This window comes from Clytia hemisphaerica, unplaced genomic scaffold (assembly GCF_902728285.1).
Source record: "Clytia hemisphaerica strain Z4C2 unplaced genomic scaffold, Clytia hemisphaerica genome assembly, whole genome shotgun sequence".
Taxonomy (NCBI): domain Eukaryota; kingdom Metazoa; phylum Cnidaria; class Hydrozoa; order Leptothecata; family Clytiidae; genus Clytia; species Clytia hemisphaerica.
Genome location: NW_027103334.1, coordinates 484015 through 503417, shown reverse-complemented (window position 1 = coordinate 503417; position 19403 = coordinate 484015). Strand labels below are relative to the sequence as shown.

At 35.9% G+C, this 19403-nt stretch overlaps 2 protein-coding genes across 2 annotated transcripts; one reads left to right on the top strand and one right to left on the bottom strand.

The window, feature by feature from the left end:
- The first annotated feature begins 2268 nt into the window (after nt 1-2268).
- On the top strand, nt 2269-10183 carry LOC136816790 (uncharacterized). The gene is made up of 10 exons (XM_067073116.1): nt 2269-2333; nt 4133-4230; nt 4730-4803; nt 5622-5716; nt 6101-6165; nt 7169-7342; nt 7795-8037; nt 8531-8764; nt 9535-9699; nt 10018-10183. Coding segments are annotated over exons 1-10 (1233 nt in total). The 5' UTR covers nt 2269-2331; the 3' UTR covers nt 10101-10183.
- LOC136816780 (TNF receptor-associated factor 5-like) lies at nt 10157-18293 on the bottom strand. Its single transcript, XM_067073104.1, has 8 exons — nt 18202-18293; nt 16190-16322; nt 15828-15879; nt 15242-15349; nt 14767-14934; nt 14286-14363; nt 12911-12988; nt 10157-11840 (listed from the first exon to the last, which is right to left on the bottom strand). Exons 1-8 carry the CDS (start codon nt 18254-18256, stop codon nt 11076-11078), a joined length of 1437 nt encoding a protein of 478 aa, XP_066929205.1. The 5' UTR covers nt 18257-18293; the 3' UTR covers nt 10157-11075.
- Between the last annotated feature and the right edge of the window lie 1110 nt (nt 18294-19403).

The window sequence follows — 19403 nt, the reverse complement described above, 5'->3', positions numbered from 1 at the left end:
AAGTTTTTTGAACATCCAAAAGTCGACGTCAATAGGACGAGATGGAGTTTTTACAATCTCTTATTTGATTTGATTGGTCACTAACCAGTAATAAAACAACTATGTTACTTTTTCTAAAGAACGCGTCATTTTTATTACTTTAAATGACCAGTTATTAGCTTATAAAAGTATCAACATCATCTCATTTGACGTTATAGACCAGCGTCCGAGATTCAAAAAAGGCCTTAAAAATGGTTTTCGTAGGGCACCCCTTAGGTCAGGGCAAATTTTTGATATTATGCTCCTAATAGGGTGAAGAATTGACAAAATAAATTTACCCTTCGAATCTCCTGCAGTTTTCGAGTAAATCGATTTTTAGTTAATCGATAGAACTTATCAAGGGTCCCCCCTTTATTAACGGTTTTTTCAAAGTCTGAAAATCAAATATCTGAGACTACCAACGGATTCAGCGTGAAAAGTAGATAAAGAAAATGGGGTTATTTGTTAAGTTTCGACCACCTGATGCCGAGAAATGGCATTTTTAAGGCGAAAAATCGACGTTTTTAGCGTTTTCCGATGACGTCAGCATTTTCCTAGGAGCATTTTCAGAAAAAATCATTCCCACAGCTAGATAGCCCTGAATTAGTAGTATCCAAAAATGGTATGTTTTGTCAACTTTCAATGTATAGATCTCGAGATAATTCATTTTTAAGGTGGATAAATATGCTGAAAAACTGCTGAATCAGCAAAAAAATATCGATAATTTTCAATATTTAAACCAAAATATCTCAAGATTTTTGAAACTGCTGTAATTCTCTCGAAACTAACAGATACACTCATCAGATATTTCCATTCAAAATTAGAAACTATTTTAAACTTGGACTAAAATTTTTTGGGACAGTTTGCAAATATAAAGCAAACAAAAAATCAGCTAGAAACTATCAACGCATTGTTCTTGACTTACATGTATTTCGGATTCTTAAACCACAACTTTTTAGAAATTCTTTAAAAACGATCGATAAATTAAATCGTAATTTTTATTATAATTCTAAATAATAAATATATTTTTGGTATGATTGCTAATTAGACGGCAAAGAAACTCGCAAACTCTGCATTTCACTCAAGCTTACCACGAAATATCTTTCTAGTTTATACGCCACCGTCGGAGTTTGCCAATATCCTGACAATCTTTCACAAAAAAGAAATTAACATTTGAGGTCTGGTTAAGAACGAAATCTCTGTTAGGGTTAACTTTTCTGAAGCAAGAAAAAGTGATGTCTTAAGATTTGCGCCGCACTTAGAATGACGGATTTAATCTAGCTCTTTCTTTCTAGGCGATAAATTTCACGCGTTTTGGATGTTTTTGATAGGAAATGAGTAGCTTCAATTCCAAAGAGTTTCGTATCTAGCCCCGAAAATAAATGGGCATTGCAGGATATCCTTGAACTCCTGCGGCGGAGGCAAAGTTTGAGATTAGGCATCAGAAAGATACAAAATCGCAGAGAATATGTGGATCCCTTAATAAAACCGTACAATTTCTTCAGACCCCTGAAAATTTACGATGATTTTTTACAACCCTTGGGAAAAAACGCGTCTCACACAAAGCTCCATGGAAGAATGTAAAAACCTTTTTTAGAAACCCTGGGAACTTTTCTTGGATTATATACCCCCGGAAAAGTTCACCCACCTTCTGTATTGAAAAAGAATGATGGCCCGTTTGCCAGACTGTAAAAAAGGTAGAGCATTTTCTAAGGTACGTGCAATGACATTGGTTCAGTTTCTTACAAGGTCTTATCAAGGGTTTACAAAAGAGAATAATCTATGAGCATTTCTTCACATTACCGTAGCGGTTATAGTGTAAAGTTAGAACATTCGGCAATGTCATAACAATACCAAAAATATCAATATTTGTTACCAATCTGCCTTCCTTATAAACTAACGGATCACGGCTAACCGAAAAATCCTGGGAGTGGCACCCTCCCCTACCACCGGGTAGATAGCTAATTACAAAGAACCGTCGGATCACACCTTTTTTTTATCATACTCACTTATTTATCGATTTCGCAAGATTTTTAACACAGTTCTGCAGCAACAAAAACAAAAAGCATCAATTTTTTTTTCAAAACCAGCGCATTATTAGCACGTTTACAGGTTTCCAGCTGAACATGAGAAAAAAGTTGGATTTTATGACAAAGAAAATTCTAACTATCAAAAACAATCGTAAGCTGTCAGGGTATGCCAATATTAACAGGATATAAGAAAACCTTAAATACCACCAGCCTTAACACTTTTCTATTTGGTTGGATTAAAAACATACTAAGGAGGACGAAAAGTGCATCAATCCATACCAATATGTAAGTAAAGTTGACTCTCTCTAATTCGATCTTCAAGGAACCATTAAGAGCTCAGGCAAATTATGGCCTGTCCAGATTTTTCAAATTTACGTTAATTTTTTATCACCGTTTCCACTTGTCATAGCATATCACTTCATACATCGAAAGAAGCGTATTGGAGTGTATGTAGATCACTGGAATTGCTGTGCCATAATTAATTTTTTAACCCGAAAAAAGATATAAAGCAAAAACCAAAAAATGCTGACGTCAGCAAAACTTGTATTTTGAATAACCCCAGTTTGGCTTATGGTAAAAACATGAAAAAAAACTTTTTTGAAATTTTGCTGACGTCAGCGCTTTATTGCAAACTTTCGTATTTTGCTGATTTCTGCTGACGTCAGCAAAATTTGCAAAAAATAGATATGCAAAAATGTTCCTATTATTGATATGCAACTTTTGTCCAAATTTCATGTTTATACCATAAGCCAAACTGGAGTTATTCAAAAAACAAGTTTTGCTGACGTCAGCATTTTTTGGTTTTTGTCTAATATCTTTTTTTGGGTGAAAAAATTAATTATGGCACAGCTATTCCAGTGATCTACACTCCAATAGGCTTCTTTCGATGTATGAAGTGATATGCTATGACAAGTGGAAACGGTGATAAAAAATTAAGATAAATTTGGACGTGCCTTAATTTGCCTGAGAGAAGATTCGAATTACAGAGAGTAATTAAAAGCACTTTACAGTTGAGGGGAGAATATTTCAGTTCGAATTACAGAAAGAACCGAATAATAGAGATGCGAATTAGAGTGATAGTTGACTAAAATATGACTACATTATAATGGCTAATGCATAAGTCAAGATATCTGTCTCATTTTTCGCTCATTATTAGAAAATAAACCCTAGCATGGGCTCTTCCAGAAAAGTTTTGTACATGGAGGGGGGGGGTGGAGGATATATTGGATATTTTATATATTTTGTACGGGGGTTAGTGAAAAACCTGCAAAATTTGCCTTGTTTTAGGGGAAAACTTTGCTCTGATTAGGGGTGATTTTGAATGTCCGGGTGTCAACTGATGCTTGTCCGGGGATGAGATTCGTTGTCCGGAGGGTAATTTTCCAAAAAAATGCTATATCCTCCAACCCCGACATTCAATTTTTAAATTTCAAGAGTTAAATAGCACCTTCAGTCTCTCCAAAACTTTTCTCCTTGGATAAAAAGTGGGGGTTGAGCCCTGCGAGTTTAAAGCCCGAAGCGCAAAAGGCTAAAGAGGAATCTTCAACCTTTCTCAATTAAAAAGTTTTCAGAAATTTTGTTGCTTTTGGAATGACGTATTGAATGAAGCGTTTTTTTGCCATTTTCAGACTGTATTTGACAATATTTGAAATCTGAAGGTATTTGATGTCCATTAGGTATTGACGCTAGCTAGTAAAGTTCAGTGACATTGACTCTCTTATATTTCAATCTAGCGTTTGCGTAAACACCACGCACTAGCGTTTCAAGTGGAAAATGATTGCCTTCATTTCCCATCCAAGAGTTTCAACTCTAGAAGCGTCGGAACTTCAAGCTCAAGGGGTTGACACCTCACACATTACTCTAAGCGGAGATACTCTAATTTTTAGTATATTTTAGGATGATGTTTAGAATGACCCTAATGAAGGAAGGTTGCGAAACGTCCCTCTCGATGTAAAATTATCACTTTGTATTAAGTCAGTCAGGAAAAAAAGACACTTTTCTTATTCTGCTACTGGCAGTTTCATACCACTTTGGTGACAATCTTCAAGCAATTAAAACTTTGTATTAACAATTTTGCTTACTAGGTTTTCCCTAATCTTCTGCATGGCTGCTTTAGTACATTTGGGAACCCTGATTGATGCTATTGATACAAAAGTCAGCGGGTACAAGATCCAAGAGTTAGGTAAGGTCTTTTGCTTAAATGATGAAAATTGAGCTGGCGTGAGATAGATGAACTTAATGTAGAAGCAAATGCTAATAGACTTTTTTTGGTAAAAGTTGTACGATATAAGAACTAGACTATGTTATAGTCTAAGACGAATCACTATCTAAGAAAAAAGCCCAAAGCCGAAGAAAATTCGCAAACAGGTTTTTTTGCCGAAAAGAGTTAACAGTCGGTAGAGTTGCCAGTCTTTTGCCGTTTCTTCGAAACTCTCCCGCCGATTTTTTTTCCGTATACCGCCATAACGCCATACCGCCATTTTTTCCCGCCTCTACTATCACTGTTATCCAGGCAGTATTATCTAACTTTTGTGTTCTTAGAAGCTTAGGTAACCATCATCCAAACTTGCCCAGCTAACCCTTCCCACAGAGATTGACTGAATTAACAGCTCACCACTATGTCACATTTAGGCTTTACAATGAGCATAAAATTTAAACAAGATTCAACTGTTTCCTTTTAGTACAATGCCCTTTACAAGTTGAAGCACTTGGATGTTGGAAAGATGAACGAAAAAACAGAGCTTTTCCTGATCAGGTATGAACAAATTGAATTCTCCTTTATTCTTTTATATTCGCTATAAGCTTTGAACCCGGGGGAGGGTAATATGTTTACTAGGTAATGGATATGTCGGAGCCAAAAATCGAAAATCGACCCTTAAAAAGAGAAAAATTGACGTTTTTGGGGCCCATTAGAGAGACTATTTTCATTTTTTTGTCGATTTTCATTCGATTTTTGTCCAAATCTTTGAAAATCATGACCCTTTGAGAAAGGAAATTTCGATTATCGTGAATTTTGGACCCTAACGGAGACTCTATTTGCTTTTTAATGGTTTTTGTACCGCCTTAAATGACTTTCGAGGGCGGAAAAAGGAACCCTTATATGGCTTGCACATTCTCTGCAACCATTTTGTCTAAGTACCCCCCCCTGGGGGCTTTCGATAAACTTCGTCTTGATGCTCTTACTGATTAGAATCAGGGCCCACTCCATGAAATTGAAAATGGGAGGGGGGGGGGTAATGAATAAAGAGTCTAAGGATGCGCAACCAAAAATTTTTACCTTGCAAAAAAGTGGGGGGGGGGCGTGGGCCCTGCGAATTTCTATTACTCTATTATTCGAATCTTTCTATAAATTCGAACTAAGTACCAGTTCCCGTCAAGTGGAAACCCTCACAAAATACTTTCTATAATTCTATCTATAATTCGAGTTCGAATTAGCGAGAGTTTACTGTACATGTGTCAAACATTTTCATGCATTTTTTGATTACTCTCTGTGGTAAATCTTCAACACTAACTTCCCTAATTCTCCGTAATAGAATCTTACCTTTAATGAAAAATAAACTCATTCTTTCACAGATCATGAATAGCCGTGATCCGACATCCAATGCAGCTTTCAACCCAATCATCAACTGGGGAAAATACAATGCTTTCTTATCCAACTTTATTTGCGAGTAAGTGAACATTTCGGGATTTCAGTACGCCCTTTCTTATCTTTGTAAAAAGCTTTCGGCTGAGTGGATCAAAATTCTGCCTTATCGAGGAAAAAAAGGTCGGGGGAAAGTGACGAAAATGCCTCTAGGTGACGAAATTTATCCCCGACGAAAAAAAAACCAGACTAAATAGAACTCCGACATTTTTATTAATTTAATTCATATCCACTTTTACGACTTTTTGTACAATGCAAATTTACGTCGAGTTAAAAATCTGTCTCACTAACGGAATTCACCAAAGTACCTTTTGATAAACAAGTTCTGAAAAGCCAAGGTGCTCCATACAGTGTTAGAATCCAGAAATCATTGGTCTATGATGAGTTCATCTATTTTTGACTTTTTCAGATGCGGGAAGAAAATCTTGAAAAAAAAGAACGCGAATTCAGCAGTCATCGGAATTCAATATTACGGTTAGTATTTCTTCGTATGTATGACCTGAAGGCTCCCTTTTTGTAAAGCTTCTACCTGAAGATAGGGGAAGGCGCCACCCCTTTTCCTTGGATTTTTCAATTTAACTTGTTCCTTCCCTTTCTTTGTTTAAGGGCTCTGACCATAGTGAATTTTTCATAATTGCCGTGTTTAAAATGTGTTTTCTGACTGATGTAACCAACAAAACTATGGCATGTTATACATTTTCTGTTAGACAAACTATTCCTGAATCAAAAATTGCATTGAAAAAATTTGATGAAGAAGAAAATGAAGACTTTTGCGAGGAAGAGTATTTCAACTTTAAAGAGCTTAGTTTCGGCGAAGAAAAAACATTTTGAAAATTTTTTCGCAGTACATGGTGTATCTTTTACCGAAGAATAAAAATTTTTGCGGAAAATTTTTGTAAATGCTTCTTTGTCTCGAAATCTTCAAAATAGTGGTTTTTTATCAATTTTTCATCTGGATTTTGCTTTAAAAAACAGTCATAACTTTTGACACATCTTTTTAGAAAAATTTTCCGCAAAATTTAAAATAGTTCAATTCTTTGCGGACAGTGTAAAGAAATTTTGAAACAAAAAAGTTAATTACCCATTAAAACTAAGCACTTTTTGTAAAAGAGGGTGATGCAATATATTATTAACATCTTTTTAAAGTTCATAACGTCATTTTTGCAATTAAATTCTTAATTACTCTTAAGGGATTCGATTAAAAAGCAATTTATAAAGGCAATTCTTTGTTAAAAGTGTTAAGGAACCTGAAATATAACTTTTATGTTCAAATACCAAAATCAATTTTTGGACTATGGTCAGAGCCCTTAAAGGCATCGAGTATCACTTTGTGAGTCTTTGGTATGACCCCGCTGTGGGTTGAGCCTAAAATCTTGCGAACCGTAGCCGAAAATCCCGGTTTTTAGTGAGGTGCTCGCTACCCTTTCTGCTGCGGTCACTGTAAGACTTAAAGTATCAATTTCAAATCTCTTAATAGCTGAATGCTGGGGTGATTACCTGAAAGAGAATCCTGACTTTAAAATGCACGACGAAACGCAAAGTTGTGTATCTGGTAGCTACTCACCGTATCTGAAGAAACAAAATAACCAATGTCAAGTTCATACTGGTCAGAGTGGAACCATGTTTGTCTACAAAATACAAAAACATTACAGTGCGTATTTAAAAGTTTATACTAAATTATGGGGATTTTTTCTTATTTTCTAAATCAATGCAGAATATCTACTTATAGCATTTTTTATCCAACATTTTTTACGTCAAACCTTTCAAAATTAAGGGTCTGTACTAAAAGATTTTGGGATATTTTTCCACTTTATGGTTAAAAGGCTTCTAATCTTAAGTTGTAAAAAAACAAAAAACATAGATGAGCAAAAGTAGCAATCAAAGGTGCTTTTTATACCCTTTGTCTTCCGTCTTCTGGGGGACGGATGTTAGAGTTGCTGTCACTAAGCTACTGCCTAACAAACTGATCATGACTTAGTAGAAGGCGAATCGTTTATTCTTTTACAAGAAAAATATTCCGACGAAACAATCCCATTTTCACTTACCCACAGAAAAAAAACTTTAAGAGATAATTATAATCATACTAACCATTGTATAAACCAGGAACATGTCCAGAGATGCAAGGAAAATATGACATTGGTGGTTCTGAAATGACCATAACAAACCAAGATGGTTTGACTTTCCAAGGACAAGCAGGAAAACAGATTATCATGGATGGTGAATTCTACCGTGGATGTTCAGGATCTGTCAAATACAATGGACAATCAATGTCATTTCATTATGCACCAGAAACTTGTATTTTAACTTATGGTGGTAACAGTGCTACAAAGAAAAATTGCGACAAATGTAAGTTAATTGTTTAATTCACGTGAACCTTTTTAGCCAATGAACAAACTTCATTTGGCTATTGACGAGTATTTTACCTATGGCTTGTAGAATTTTGAAAGAAATTATGTCAGCAAAATTAAGTATTAAGCCAGGTTAGGATGCGCCCAGTTTGTCGGCCTTATAAATTACTCCAATGGAGTTTGTTTAACTCGAACCTTTTGACTCGAAAGTCTCCTCAACTCGAAAAAAAATTCATAGTCCCTTCATTTAATAATGCCTTATAAACCTTACTGAAAAACTAAATTTTCTTAACTCGAACAAATCTGTGTTCCCTTTGCTTGTTCAAGTTAAGGAGAATCTACTGTCTCATACGAAAAACTTGAAGAATCTCTGAAACAGAACTTTGCTTCAATGGTCTGGGTGATATAAATACGCCGTGGAATCCAGGCTTAATTCTCAATCAAGAAAACGACTTTGTAATAATATGCAACATACTTTTCCTTCTTACCAGCAATGATGTGTCCATTCTACAAAAATCTTGGATGTTGGAATGATTTTGATTCAAGAAAGAATCCACGAATGACCAAATACATTTTCAATGACCGCGATCGAACGGACATAGGATGGTCAGGTACTGAGATTAGCTGGGACAATTGGCAATATGGATATCTTCAAGAATTACTTTGCCGGTGTGCTAAAGCTGCAAAAGAAAACGGAATGAAATATTTCTCGATCCAATATTATGGTGAGTATATGATTTTTAAAACCAATAACTTAAAAAATTGGTGTGTAACTTGTGTCTACTGTCTATGATCTTCTTAACTCACGCTGCTACACTCTTTAGCACACTAATTTGGAAACAGAGACAGAATTTAATTCTACATCCAAAAGTTGAATATACATTATTACACGAATATTACTAGGCAAGTATTCAACGGCCTTGAAATTAACACGCAAAAAATTAACACGAATTTGATTTGATTTTTCAAGGACACCACGGCTGGTTTTAATTAAAGGGGTTTTAATTAACACGTTATTTCTTAATTCGTGTTAATTACATGTCTACTTATTTTCGTGTAATAAGGTAGATTATTCTAGAAACAAAACATTGATAATTTTAAAGAATAGAATATATCTATCTTGCTTTCGTAAGGCTATATAGAAAAGTCCTTTCGATGTTTATGACTTACTGTTGTGAAATAAAAACATGAAGGGTGATAATAACAATCTTGTCCCCAGAACCACTTGCACCTGTTTTACAAACCTTTCGTTAGCGCTATCAGAATCATTAAAAAGTCAAGTAAGGGACTGAGTATCCTTGATCCTTCTCTTAATTGCTGAGCATCAAACAGAGAGGCATCAATCACCATTTTTAGGGTTTTTATATTAAGTACAAAGTACGGGTAAGACGCGGTCGAGGGTTGAGCCCACGACCTTGCGCTCTACCACTGTACTACGGTTGCGCAGACAATCATACTTACTGAGGCAGACACCGATTAATATTCTTCATTCCAGCTGAATGTTGGATCACCAACGACGAACCAAAAGCGAAAGCAGATGGGGAAGCACATACTTGCGTCAATGATGAATACAAATTCTGTAATTTGTCAAAGAGCTCTTGCAAAGCACAGATATGTGCAGGTGTTAATCAGAGCAACCAATTGTATGAGATTAAACAAGGTAAGTGCTTAGATTGTTTAGTCAATGTTTCCATATTTTTTAAATGATCATTCTTTAGTTCTAAAGAAATTCAGAGGGTGATTTTAGGAAACATCTAAAAAATATAACAAATACGTTTTTTATCGAAGTGAAATTCAAGAACCCTTAGGGGGATTGGAATTAGATTATATGATTTCTAAGATCTTAGTCATAATCATAGTGGGACTTTGAAGATCCAAAAAAGGGACCCTTCAGGGCGGCACATACCCGCAACCTCCTTTTGTCAAGGTACCATCCCCCGAACATTGTACACACATTAAGAAATCTTTTATTTCTCAGGTCCAATGATGTGCGATTCAAATCCGTGTCCGTCAGACAAACAATGTGTTACCGATGGTCCGGACAAATATTACTGTCAATAAAAGAGTTATATTTAGCGTGTGTGTATAAAGATTATATTACAAGAGATCCTTATTTTTGGTGGAAATAGTATTTTTGTATATGAGAGATAAATTAATAGTAATAAAAAGTAAATGATAATAAAATAAAACTTCTGAGTTACATTAAAACCTTAGATTAAGTTATATCCGCCATCTTTGATAAAACCCGGCGGATGTGGCTTCGTCGAAATGCATTTTCTCTCAAATTCACGTACCACCAATATCGACAACAGTGTATAAAACAGATCAAAATTAACTCTCCAATCATTATGAATTGTATAAACGATCGGTTGAAATGATTATTTTCAACCAGTTCTGTTGAACTACTGGTCCATGTAGAATCACGGTGGTCCAACCTATTCAATTTTTCGAACTATTGATTCGGGAAAATAAAGTGTGCTTGGTGGCACTCAACGGTTTTTCGATCCTAAGGACCCAATGAACGCATTTCAATCAAAAAATTCCATGTGTACGCCGATTTTGGGTTCCCTCAAAAAAGGCAGAAATTCCCCCGGACTAGTGGCTTGGGTCACAAGATTTACGTTTGGCCACGTTTCGAGAGATTCTTCTCCCATCATTAGTACTTCCACTCTATTTCATTGAATAATTCGATTTTGGAGGGGTTCGGTGGCTTCTAGGCTATATTCCCAGCCTTATTGGAACAATTATTGAGCTTTTGAATCCTGAGATCTGAAGTTCGTAAGTCTAAAACTCAGAGTTAAAACTCTACTTTCCAACCGTACTTTAATACGCTTTAAAATCATTTGCGGTGCTTAAAATTTCGCAGGGAAATCCCCTTTGTCTCAAATATTTTGTCTCTAGGCTTTACGTTTTAGGTTTCACATGCTTCAAACCAAATCACAAATACCTAGAACAAGTAGAATATCTGCAATACTTTTTAACATTAAGGTGTGCTTTAAAGAGCCATGGTTGATTTCAGTTTTCACCAAAAAAGTGTCATATTGCTTTTGTCACGATTTCAAAGAGAGCATAATTTTCATCTGTTTTGTATCCATTCCAATCGACCTTACTAACGCCTCTTGAAATTTCTTTTTGTTCATCTTCCTTTTTCACATGAAAAACAAACAGTTTTGGAGAGCCGACGAAAATTTGTTCCTTCAATGCAATTATAAACCTTGAATTGGTAAAGGCCACATACATGCTTGGGCTACCAAACACTAATCTGTTATTTCTTTCATGTTCCTTTTGTAATACTTCGAAATCCCTGCTTATTATAGCACAATCAAACACCTTAAATTCCTTCAATACTTGTATCTTAAATATCGCTACATTCTCATTAATGCGGTAAATTTCACCAATCTCCATTCTTAAAAGAATGGTTTTGATCCGGTCTTCATGGTTTAAAGATGAGAACCGTTGTTCTTTTGTGAGATATTTGTAGCTGCAAACGAAATCGTCGTACTGAAAAGTATCCTCTAAAATCGTGTACAGAGAATGTGGTTTCTTTAGCAACTCAAACAAACGAGCTACTGTGAGGTCTATGACTCCATTGGTTGCTTGCAAAGCATGGATCATTTTCTCATTCAGGCCTTTTTGTTTCTCATTCAGGCCTTTTTGTTTCTCATAATGAGCTTTTTGTTTTTCAAGCTCTTGCTGTGAGCATTGAAGCTCTTTTTTCAATTGAACAGTGTTGTGGAGCAATAAATCCATGTGTTGTGATTGGAAGGTCTCATCATGCTCCTTCTGTTTTGATCTCATTATCTAAAAAGGGAAAGAAGGACGATCGCATTGGAAGCGATCCACGAAAAAAATTTAAAATTCTAAGCTAATGTCAGCATATTTCAACCAAAACGGTTTTTTTGCAGCAAAGAATTCTGTTTTTTTTGTGGATCACTTCCTTTTCTTGATTTACACCTTTGGTGAAAATTTGAAGTCAAAAGCATTCTCCTAATGAAAATTATTCAAATTCTTATTTGTCACGTCATTAAAATGGGGCGAAAATAAGGTTTTCTCGAAATTTTTCAATCATGGAGCAAGTTATCTGACCATGCTCCATCCCATTTTCTATATGGAAAGGCTTTGCAAAAACCTAAAAACATTTATGTTAAGGGGTGGAACCTCAGTAGGGGGGGGAGGTTCCTTAGGTACACCGAGGAAACCTGATCACTGACGTTAAAAAGAGGTTCGGAGCCTGAAAGGGGGGATCTTTTAGATAAAAAACTAAATCAAACTGAATAAATCAAATAAGTGTTTTGTATTCCCTTCGGTAGTGACCATTTGAATGCGAAAAGAAGTCCCAGAAAAATACTGACGAAATGAATAGATGGGAATCTTTTAAACTCACGCCAACTGGGTACCCCACTCTATGACAACTACAATCGGCAAAGTTGATTCCAATTTATCGTGACTACCTTTTTCTAATTTAATTAAGCCCGATGTCCACTTTCGTGCGAAGCGCGCGAATAATTTTTCTTAACCGTTTTTGCCTGAAGAAAAGATTACGTCATAAAAAAGTTTCGCGCGAACAAAAAAAAAGTTGAAGGAAGTTCAACTTTTTTCAAACGTTACGTCAATTTTGACCAATGGAATTGCTTCTTTTTTCAATCAACCAATGACGTTACAAATACCGTGAAAGGTTTCGCGCGCTTTCTTCGAGATAAGAGTTAAAGAAATAAATAGGTTTCGCCTCGTTGAATATCATACATTAAGTCAGGTTAATAAAATCTCAATGACCAATATTTTCCTATTGAATATCTGCTTATTAGACTATACAGTCATGTTTTAAGTGGTATGATTTGATATTCAGAGACTAAATAAACAACACAACTTACAGTGATTTTGCAGCCAATCTCGTGGAACTTACAAGGAACGAACTCAAATGGACACTCCTTACTATGGGAATTAATCATCTAAAAAGAGATAAGTACCAAAAAAGTTATTCAGAACCATCATAAATATCTCAGTCGTAAATCTTACTCTTGAGAATATCTCAATAACATGGGTAAACTCAAATTCCCTATCGTGTTAGAGTTGCTTGTTTGATAGATATAGACGTCCCGGTAGGGGCCCAAATTCCCTATCGTGTTAGAGTTGCTTGTTGATAAATATAGACGTCCCGGTAGGGGCCCAAATTCCCTATCGTGTTAGAGTTGCTTGTTTGATAGATATAGACGTCCCGGTAGGGGCCCAAATTCCCTATCGTGTTAGAGTTGCTTGTTGATAAATATAGACGTCCCGGTAGGGGCCCAAATTCCCTATTGTGTTAGAGTTGCTTGTTGATAGATATAGACGTTCCGGAAGGGGCCCAAATTCCCTATCGTGTTAGAGTTGCTTGTTGATAAATATAGACGTCCCGGTAGGGGCCCAAATTCCCTATTGTGTTAGAGTTGCTTGTTGATAGATATAGACGTCCCGGTAGGGGCCCAAATTCCCTATCGTGTTAGAGTTGCTTGTTGATAGATATAGACGTCCCGGTAGGGGCCCAAATTCCCTATCGTGTTAGAGTTGCTTGTTGATAAATATAGACGTCCCGGTAGGGGCCCAAATTCCCTATTGTGTTAGAGTTGCTTGTTGATAGATATAGACGTTCCGGAAGGGGCCCAAATTGCCTATTGTGTTAGAGTTGCTTGTTGATAGATATCGACGTTCCGGAAGGGACCCAAATTCCCTATCGTGTTAGAGTTGCTTGTTGATAGATATAGACGTTCCTGAAGGGGCCCAAATTCCCTATTGTGTTAGAGTTGCTTGTTGATAGATATAGACGTTCCGGAAGGGGCCCAAATTCCCTATTGTGTTAGAGTTGCTTGTTTGATAGATATAGACGTCCCGGTAGGGGCCCAAATTCCCTATCGTGTTAGAGTTGCTTGTTGATAGATATAGACGTTCCGGAAGGGGCCCAAATTCCCTATTGTGTTAGAGTTGCTTGTTGATAGATATCGACGTTCCGGAAGGGGCCCAAATTCCCTATTGTGTTAGAGTTGCTTGTTTGATAGATATAGACGTTCCGGAAGGGGCCCAAATTCCCTATCGTGTTAGAGTTGCTTGTTTGATAGATATAGACGTTCTCTAATTCGATTTTCAAGATGAATAAGGGAACGTATCGAATAGTAGAGCGTCGTTTATGAGAATTGACTGTGACTTTCAATGGCAACGAATTGGAGCGTATCGAATAGTAGAACGTTGAATCAAGGAACGAATCAAATGTACCTTTTCCCTTGGTAAGATAACTTGGCAGCCAATATTTCCACAACCCGATGGAAATTGATCGCATACAACATGATGAGCCTACAAAAAAACAATATCAGTATTTACTGAAAAAGCTCATATGAGATAAAACAGTATACCAAATCATTTGTAGATTTTATTTGTTCTCGTTATCCGTTTGTTTTTTCAAAAAGACCTTAAATGAGTCGAGAAAAAGTGACTGGAAAAGTTTTCCCAGACGTAAATCTTTTCTGGTCAACTTCAAGGATGGCCGTAAATTTTTCACACAAAAATGGCCAAGTTTCTTCCGACGAAAATTTTACCTGACGAAACATTTTGTGACCTAGTTTTTCCCTTGGAATATAGAATAAAAACCACACGAGGCCCTATCTTACATAATGATGCTCGATTTGATTACGATTTCTTTCTTAAGCACTTCTCATAAAGAGTCAAGTATTATTAAATGGATGAAAGACACGCGTACCTCTAAGTCAACAAAACGAAGATCTTTATTTTTGCAGTAATCACAATGAGCTGGACGATATTGACAAATCTTCTCATGGTTGGGTTGGAATTTTCTCCAAAATGTCATGTTACATTGTTGAAAGGAACACTTGATTGTTGTAAATTGGCAATTCAATTTCTCATGCTTCTAAAACATTTAACGAGAGAGTACTGGTTTGCAAGCGCCAAAATAAGTGAAAAATACTTTCCATTTGGATTCCTTTTATCGTTCTGAACAAAGCTCCAAAACATTTTCTCAGAATATTTTCCCAAGTCGAGATGTTTCAGTATACCATAACACATTTTTGGACTTTGCGAGAAAACAATAGAATTTCAACGTGAAAGCCCATATTTAGAAAAAAATGGTTGGAGTTTTTACTGGGACTATAGAAGGTGTCTACAAGCCAAATATCTAAAACCATCTAATTATTTGTTAAACTTTAAAGAACACTCACCTCAAAATCATTTATGGAGCCAGTCCAAAGACAGCCTCGTTCTTTGTACTTGCAGAAGATATCCACATCGTTTGTTATGGCCCGATGAAATGCCATCGAAAAATGTTTCTACAATATGATATATGAAAGACGAAATTTTGATGCCAACAGGCGCGTGGATCGGTACTAAAATCATACATGTGTATCAAAAACAAGATCTGAGATTTTACTACCTACCCCCTTTTATGGGGATTACCTGAGGTTTAGGAATAAATAAAAAATGGTGACGAAAAAAAGGTCGTAAAGTGTTTTAAAGTGTTTTTAATATGGTCAATGATGTTTTGACTCTTTGTAATAGGGGGGGGGGTTTGTAGGGGTTCGAAATACAGTTTTCCCGTCAAAATTTTTGCTGAATCCCGGAATCCCGAAAATTGAAAATAATAATAACACCGTCACACCGGTTTGTACGGGTTCAAATACCGGCATAATGACAAAAAATAAGGCCAAATACCGTCACCGTCTGATTTTAAAATACCGTTTTCCCGTCCTTTTTTTCGTCAAATCCCGTAATACCGTACTAGTAGTTACAAATAGAGAATTGACTAACCTTATCTACAGGGTATACTTGGTTGCAAACTATACATCTCAGCACAGCGTTCCTAAATAACCAGGAAGGAGGAAACTATAATAAAGCTTCACAAAAAAGAAATACAGGAAACCGAAAAGTTTTTGCTTCAATTTAAAGGTAGTTCTCCATTGGTTAGGGTTAAAATGCATAAGGCTTGGCTAGCCAAAATGTTAAGAACAAGTTAAGAACATTTCAAGGCTTTGTGGATTCAAAAACACCCTATTTCTTAGGAAAATGGTCAAAAAAAATCATAAAATGGTCAAAATAAAAAGTTAAGAATATCCGGAGGCTTCAAAAATTTTGGATGTTCTTATAAAAAAAACGTGTATTTGGTCTTCTACTCATTTTCATCTTGTTTCTTCTTTTCCCATTTATCAAGACATTTTTCACAAAAGCCATGACCACATGGTAGCTCGGTAAACCTTCGAATGATTTGATGACAAAATGCACATTCGTACAACTTCGGTAATACACCTACAATAAACAAAGTGAAAACAAGTTTAAGATTTTATTTATCTCATAACATTTCGCACTCTTCTTTTAAAGGATCTGGCGAATGTAATGATTTGACCTGTTTATGATTTACGCTTGTTTTGGCGTTTTGATTGATTCTAACCAATCACCTTCACAAGCTCGTTTGATATTCATCTCAAATTTGGATAAATAAGATCAGCTCTAATGGTGGACCACATTGGTAACCTATGTAAATTCTCTTACGGAGCCATGGCTATTAGAGTGAATACGTGCCATGCGTAGAGTAATCTTAGTGAGGTCAGGTAGCACATAAAAACGTAAGAATACTTCAGATGGTGATTAAAGCATGAAATTTGGCACAGATGATCCTTAGAGGGTCTAAAACTTAATTATGATGACGCCATCACAAAACTTTAAACCTTCATAACTTTTGATAGGTTGATTTTGAAGGCATGTTTTATACCTCGATTTTCATCAGCATTTCAGGCTCTTTCCGCTGATACCATCAGATTTTAAATATTTTCAAAAAAATAAATTTTTTCTAAGCCACCTGATGACGTTATCTGACAGGTGGCCAGGTGGTAAAATTTGGTGTTACTGTTTAAAATTAAGTTTTAGACCCTCTAAGGATCATCTGTGCCAAATTCCATGCTTTAATCACCATCTGAAGTATTTTTGTGCTAACAGACCTCACTATCTGAATCTGCTCTGAAATTAATATTACAGGTACACTCTAATTTTCTCTTAACCTTCAAGCATCTTCCTATTTTTTATTAGGGGTTATCTTGGGGAGAGGGGCAAGATTGACATTTTGAATTTTGACCATTATATGATAATTGGAGATCATTTGCAAAATTTTTTTGGCCACCTGTATGATTTGTATTTTACAGACCAGAATTTAAATTTAGCATTTCGTATTGACCGATTGGCTCGTTTGTTTTAACTGAAATTTGTATATGAAGGCTGGTTTCTCAGAAAAAGAGACTAATAACTGAAAACATTTAGCCTCATGAGTATTTGGTACTTCGCAGATCGGTCTGTAAATTACACGTAGACCCCCTGTGGAACTCGAAACTGCTAGAGCTTTTTACTTGATACTTCCACTAGTGGTAGATATCGACCATCTAAGACTAGTGGTGAAATACTTCAGGTTGGTCGCACACGCGTGGTAGGTATTTTACAGACCATTCCGTTTTTTGCCAAAAGTGTTCACTTTAATCATAAACCAATAACTAGTGGTACCACACAATTTGATAAAAATAAAGGATGAAACAAAATCCATAAATAAACATTTCTAATCTTGAGATTCAACATAGAGAAACGTAAAGATTCGATGTAAAGGAATATTTCGATATCATATTATATCATGGTCAACCTATCGTCATAGTCATTCATGATTTAGCATAATGACTGGTCTGAAACCTTGGTTGTAAGCTTACATCATCAAAACCTAACACTTGTCAAAATTTCAAGTCGATAGAATTTTCCAACACTTAAATACATTTTAGGGCTGTTCAAGCAAAAAGGGCAATTTTAGATCGGTCTGTAAAATACACGATATAGTAGGCAAAAAATTGATCCTGCGCCCCAAAAATACTATCACGTGAAAGTGTTAAAGGGGGTCTTATTTTTGGCATTTTCGAAAAAGTTTGAGTTTGAAGTCCCGAGAAAGAAAAAGTGAAACATTATTCAAAATCTAGCGATGGGTTTTACTTTTAATCGGGTGTAAACAACCACGCAGGTCACGCGTTTCGTTTTGGATGGGAAATGAAGTGGCTTCATCTCCCCATCCAGGAGTCTTGAAATCAATGGTGGGGGATCCACTGAATTTGATAAGTAAGGGATGAACGAAAGACAATCAATTAAATAAAATCCATACCAGTCGTTTTGAAGTCATAGCCTAGCTCGTATTCTTCCTTTTCAATTCCTGCCATATTTTGCTTGATCTAAAGAAAGGTTATATAATTATCATCAACTGGCTACAATTTTCAGGAAAATTCACCAACTCTGTATACAATAACTTTCAATACCACAAAGACTAACAAAAAAGCATTGCACACACATACAAACTTTATGACATTTGCTAAAGCGCGTGAAAGTGAAACAACTTACCAGCCATAACTCTCAAATGAGAGACAGTCAGTTTCATATTTCCAAACATCTTTCTATGATCCATAAAACGTACAATGAATGTCATTTAACGTAAAAGAAACATTTAATTTGTCAAGTGGTGATAAAATGCCACATACATTGTTTAATCATAGTATAAGAAAGCCGCGGTTGGAATATGTACCGCATTATCTTTTCAGTTAATTGCTGTTTCATCTTTCTCCGAGCTTTATAAGAACATCAAGATGCTCAGTTTATTATTGAGATAGTTTTTGAATTTTTTCTCTTATTTTCCTGCACAAATTTTTTTCTTTATTGCTAGATATCTTTGAATCTGTACCCAATAGAACACTTGAATTAATTTTGGATGCATTGTCTTGATGTACTTTTTCATTGATTTCTAAAAAGATTTCACTGAAATATTGTGAAGGCATTCGAGGCACTTTATTTATTTTTGAGTTCTTTCAGCCCAGCCATTTAGTGCTTATTCCAATTTCTCATTGTTGATCTTTCCTTTACAATGATTCTATATAAGTTGTTATGCGCAGTTTTGCAATTTTTGCGCAGTTTTTTAATTTCTTTGCGCACTTTCGTAATTTCTGCACACTTTTGTAATTTCGAGCTGCGCAGTTTTGTAATTGCACCCTTGCACACTTTTGCAATTTCAGAAAAAAAAAATTATTTAATATTTTTTACTTGATTCGTCTTCTTTGTGATCCAACCAAAATATATTCGGCTTTACGCCTAAGGGTGGTTGAACCCGACTGGGGATGCAGCACACCAAAGGCCAACTATCATCCCTCTCCGATGGGAAATTGGCCCGCTCCTTTAGAGCTTTAACGTGGGCGGTCGCCAATCCGCCATCGGAATATCAGATAAGATCATGAGAAACATGGAGCCTGTTCCTGGGGTTACTTTGGCAAAATTGGGTACGGGGGATGTGCCGCTGGTCACGGTCCTTTTTTTAGGCTC